A 5,667-nucleotide genomic window follows, 5' to 3' on the forward strand; every position below is an offset into this window, starting at 1 on the left:
GATCGGGTAAGTTCTCTTTCTGCACATGGTTTCGATTCTGGGTTTCCTTTGATTCCTCTTTAAGCTAGTCTTCGCTCTCGTAGGGACCGATCGACGTTCGGTCCTCAAGGCCTCCAGTAAAGGAGGACGGGGCCGACCGTGACAAGCGGCCACAATCCGCGGAGAAGCTGAAGTCCGCCAAGGACTTAGAGAAAAAAGGGAAGAAGAAGAAGAATCTCGACCGCCAATCCTTAGAGGCGCGTCGAGCCAAGTCTAGGCAAAGGGGGGAGCCCGAGGATGAATCCCCCAGTGAAGACGACGGCGGAGACGGCGATGACAACAGCGACGACTCCGATGGGATGGCGTCTCGCCTCGACCGGATCCTCGAGGGCCCGCCTCGAGGCGACGTCGACGCCCCGCGGACGGGAGCGCCAAAGGAGGGGCCAGACGGATCTCACCGCACCCGCACTGACACCCCTCCCGCGCATGCGCCAAGTCGGGCTGTCCCGCACCACCAACCTCCCCCTGTTCCAAAGGCGGGTGGTCGGGCTAAGCCCCAGGCGATGGGGCCGTTGACCCGTGGCCGCGCCGCGGCCTCCGAAAAGGTAGACACCGGCCGCAGGAGCACTAGTCCCGGCGCTCGTCAGGTGGGAGATGCTGGACCAAGGCCTGCGCCTACCCGTGAGGGGCCTGGAGCCTTGACGCGGGGTGGTTCGAGGCCCACCGGTCGAGGTACCGGCAGGCGAGCCGTTCTCCCTGTGGGGTAAGTTCTTCGACGCTTTTGATTCTCATCCTCATGTTTCTTCGCGTTTTCTCGTATAACGGTCTCCCTTATGCCCATTTCTCTTTCCTCAGGCTGAAGCGGACGCTTGAGCAGGCCCAGCCTTCAATGGCGAAAAGGCTCAAGGTGGGAGCGACCTCCAGGGATTCAGGTTAGTAGCTTATTCCCGTCGTTATGGGAGTTATGTCGTTCTGGTGATGACTGACCTTTGCTTTAGTGTGTTTTACAGGATCCTCCGACCCTCGACCGCCGACCGGTGCTGAGAGCGCCCCGCCCAGTCCCCTGGCGGGTGAGTCTGCCCTGTCGTCACCAAAATGGGCCGAGGCGCCTCAGCCCCACGGGTAAGAGGGAGCCCCCGAGCCTCCCCGATCGGGGGTTGTGGCCTCTCCCACCGCGAGACGGACTCCTTGGCCCATCGGGCTCCACTCTGTCGAAGAGCAGAGGAGGAAAGAGGAAAAAGAGCGTGAGCAGGAGAAGCGGCATCAACCGCAGGAGGAACAGCAGCCGCTGCCAACGGGAGGAGAGGTGGGGTGGCCGTCAGCAGGTCCCCAGCTCGAGGAGCTGCTGGAGCAGGACCGTCGCCAGGAGCCGCAGGAGCCCCAGGAGCAGCAGCAGCAGAGGGGCCAGCAGTCGGAGGAACCGCTCGAGCCTCCTCCCCACGGTCCGCCCCAACCGGTACTACCGGCGCCGCAAGAGCCCGGGAACCAGGAGGAGGGTCTGCTAGTTTTCGGCCCTCCGACCCCGGCGTGGCTCCGTCCAGGTGCGCCTGCCGCGATCCCAGCAGAGTCGGGGCGGGCGGAAGGCGTGGTGGCGCTCACCTGCATGATGTGCACCCCCGTCGACCCCGAGTCCGAGATTAGGAGGACGATCTACGGCATAGACGGAATCGCCCCAGGATTCCTCTGGGAGCGTCGGTCGTGGGAGGACCATATTCCCGCCGAGGAGGACGAGGTTGGAACATCGGGCGGTGGTGGAGGTGGCGAAACCGGGACCTAGAAGACGGTGGACGACGATGGGCAGTTCCCTTCCCTCATTGACTTGTTCCTGCGCCACGGGGGGTCACTCGAGACCGTCGAGGAACTCATCCGTGGCATCAAGGCGTGGGCCGACCTGGAGATGGAGAATTGGTGCCCCGACCGGATCCGCATCCGGGCTTCCACCGATCCGTCTGAGCCCAATATCTTTCTGGACGATTGGAAGGAGGCCGAGAAGTGGGAGCACGTCGAGGAGCTCCGCCTTTGGATGAAACACACGGTGGGGCTCCTGTCGGACGTTGTTAACAACAGGCTCGGACCGGCCTACTTTGTAAGTATTTCCTAGTATTTTAATCTTTATGGAATGTTCGGTTTTGTGTTTTAACTGCTCGATCACCGGTTCGCAGGACCTAAAAGAGACCTCCTGAATTAAGTCGAGCTTCATCCACGCCACGAGAGGCGGCTGGGAGCAGCTCCCCATCCTCAAGGACCAACTCCTGGAGTCACAGGAGAAACTCCTCAAGGCTTATAAAGAGCTCTTGGCGCTCGAGGAGGAGAAGAAGGAGAGGGAGGCTGCTCTGGTCGAGGTTCGAGAGGCCTCAAGGAAGGCTATGGAAGAGGCTACGCGACTGAGGGAGAGGACCATGACGGTTGAAGAAGCCGCGTCCAAAGCCCGGGACGAGGCCTTGACCTACAAGAATGCGGCTCCCGACCTCGACAAGGAGAAGGGCCTCCTTCAGACTGAACTCGCTTCCGCCTGAGAATCCTTCCAGAGGATGAAGGTAGAGTGCGTGAATGGCGAGATCGCCAAGAGCGCCGCGGAGGAGGCCAAGAAGAAGGCCCTCGAAGATCTCGAGGAGGAGCGGGATCGATCCCGCAGCCTTTCTGATGATGTTGATCGTCTGAAGAGAGCGCTGCGAGAGAAAGACGGGGCCATCGCGCAAGCCAACAAGGCAATCGAAGATCTACGTGTCGCCAACACCGAGCTAGCACGCTCCAACAGAGAGGTCGAGAGGGCCAACACTAACTTGGTCGGCGAGAACACGGCTCTAGAGGAGAGCATCCGTGGTATGTTTTCTACTATCGAGTTTCTTTTCTGAGGTGTGCTTGGTGTTATCTGATTTCTTCATGTCGGTCCTTGCAGGACTCAAAGACGAGCTGCTAGCCACCCAAGTCGAGGCCCGGTCCATCAAGACCCAGCTCGAGGGGGAGGTTGCCTTGAATGGTCGTCTACGGACTGCGATAAGCGACCTTTCGACCTCCTGGGAGCTTGAGCCTATTGATGAGTCAAGGGAGGAGGCTTGAGGCGACGCACTCGTCGACCAGCTATGCTACCTTGGAGCTACGCTGAGGGACCGGGTGCGGGACGCTCTTCACATCGAAGTGAAGCGGGCGATGGCGGTAGTCTGCTCGGGCTTTTCCTACGACATGGATGTGGTGTCCCACGGCTTTGTTACAGACATCTCCAAGACTGACGCAGAGAAAGAGGAGGGGCTCCAGGCCTTGATCGACGACGCAGAGGTTACTGGGGAGAGGTTGGCTAAGTTGTTTGAGCCAGAAGTACTTCCTCCTGAGACTAGCTCAGGCGCGGGTGAGGATGGTGCGGGTCGAGACGCGGACTGAGGCCTGCAAGCCTACTCTGGGTGCTAAGGCCCTCTGTATAGTACTTTGCCATTCTGTCTTGTGTAATATAGTGCTTTTAAGTGATTTATAATATTCGTGAATGTTTGTCTGTCTTTCCGCTCGAGGCTCTTATGTTTCTTTTTGCGCCTACGTTCGTATTCCTTGCTTAGTCTTTTGTTTAAAGCGGTCTCGATCGCCTCAAGGGTGAGGAAGCGAGTAGAGTTTCCATAGCCTGGGGGCGTAGGAGTTCTCAGGCTTGTTGTCTCTTGGCCCTTAAGGGGCTCGAGGTGCCTCAACTACTCGACCGTGCAAGGTTTACTAAGTAGGGACGGAAAAATTGCTTAGTTTGTCAGTGCTTGGGGGGGATCCCCCTGCTAGCCCCCGAGGGGGTGTTGACTATGATGTGTCATAGTTGGTACTCCCTTTTAACGTCTAGGCTTTAACCCATAAAAAAGTAAGTTACTTGAGGGAAAGATCATATTTATGCATTCATTCATAAGGCTTTGATCCAGAATGTGTATGGGAACATAAAGCCTTGGAATTCTAGGGGTAGAATCGACGTAGCTATTCGATGTTCCATGCGTTGGTGAAGATCGCGCCTTTTTCGTCCGCCAGCTTGTACGTTCCTGGCTTTAGGACCTCGGCCACCACGTATGGGCCCTCCCAGGGTGGAGTCAACTTGTGGCGTCCTTGATTGCTCTACCGCCGTCATAGGACAAGGTCGCCCACATTTAGATCTCTCTTGCGCACGTGCTTGTCATGGTAGCGTCGAAGCTTCTGCTGGTATCTGGCGGAGTTGTGGAGGGCCATGTCTCGAGCTTCCTCGAGTTGGTCGATCGCATTCTCTCGAGTTTCTTTATTTGATTGCTCGTTGTATGCTTTGAGTCGAGGGGACCCATACTTGAGGTCCGTCGGGAGCACAGCCTCAGAGCCATAGACCATGAAGAATGGGGTGTATTTCGTGGCCCTGCTTGGCGTAGTCCTTAAGCTCCATAAGACCGAGGAAAGCTCCTCGACCCACTTCTTGCCGAACTTCTTCAAGCGATTGTAGATCCTAGGTTTGAGCCCTTGCAAAATCATGCCATTGGCACACTCGACCTGGCCGTTAGTTCGAGGGTGGGCCACTGCAGACCAGTTGACACGGATGTGATGCTGGTTGCAGAAGTCCAAGAACTTTTTGCCAGTGAACTGAGTGCCGTTGTCAGTGATGATGACGTTGGGGATCCCAAACCGGTGGATGATGTCGGTGAAGAGAAGGACGGCCTGCTCGGAGCGGATGTTGGTGATGGGTCAAGCCTCGATCCATTTGGAGAATTTGTCGATGGCCACCAACAGATGGATGTACCCTCCTTTCGCCTTCTATAGAGGTCCCACTAAGTCGAGCCCCCACACCGCAAACGGCCACGTGATGGGGATCATTTGGAGAGCGTGGGCGGGCAGATTCGTCTGCTTGGCGTAGAATTGACACCCATGGCATGAGCGTACGAGCTCGATGGCATCAGCTACGGCCGTTGGCCAGTAGAAGCCTTGTCGGAAAGCGTTCCCTACGAGGGTCCGTGGAGCAGCGTGGTGACCGCAAACCCCCGAGTGTAGATCCTCGAGGAGTTTTCGGCCTTCTTCTATGGTGATGCAATGTTGCAAGATCCCCGTCAGGCATCGCCGATATAGCTCCTTGTCGTCGCTGTAGATTACAAATGATTTGGCCCGTCGAGCGATACGGCGGGCCTCGGATCGATCTTCTAGTAGCTTGCAGCGGATTAGGCAGTTGAGGAATGGCGTGCGCCAGTCAAACGGTCGATCGGGCCGCTGTTCCACCTCCATTACCTCAGCTGCCATTAGTAGCGCTTCGACGGCGTCGGTTTGCTGGGCAGGAGCGGCTTCGACACCAGCCCCCGAGCCCAAGTCGACGGGCGGCTCGTGTAGATCTCTCGAGAACGCGTTAGGCAGGACCGTGCCTTGTGTCGACGCAATCTTAGCGAGTTCGTCGGCCACCTCGTTGTAGCGTCGGGCGACGTGGACGAGTTCGAGGCCGTGGAACTTGTCCTCGAGTCGATGGACCTCCTTGCAGTACGCCTCCATTTTCGGGTCGTGGCAGTTTGAGGCTTTCATCACTTGGTCGATGACGAGCTGGGAATCGCCTCGAACGTCGAGGCGTCGAACTCCAAGCTCGATGGCGATCTTTAGGCCATTGACAAGGGCCTCGTATTCTGTGACATTGTTGGATGCGGCAAAATGAATCCTGATGACATACCTCATATGAACGCCCAGGGGCGAGATGAACAGCAAGCCTGCCCCAGCTCCCGTCTTCAT

The 5,667-nt window shown here is 57.6% G+C and overlaps 1 protein-coding gene across 1 annotated transcript; it reads left to right on the forward strand.

The window, feature by feature from the left end:
• LOC110432655 (RNA polymerase II degradation factor 1-like) lies at positions 869-3,039 on the forward strand. Its single transcript, XM_021453431.1, has 4 exons — positions 869-911; positions 990-1,049; positions 1,197-1,421; positions 2,879-3,039. Exons 1-4 carry the CDS (start codon positions 869-871, stop codon positions 3,037-3,039), a joined length of 489 nt encoding a protein of 162 aa, XP_021309106.1.

This window comes from Sorghum bicolor, chromosome 2 (genome assembly GCF_000003195.3).
Source record: "Sorghum bicolor cultivar BTx623 chromosome 2, Sorghum_bicolor_NCBIv3, whole genome shotgun sequence".
In the NCBI taxonomy this organism is placed as follows: domain Eukaryota; kingdom Viridiplantae; phylum Streptophyta; class Magnoliopsida; order Poales; family Poaceae; genus Sorghum; species Sorghum bicolor.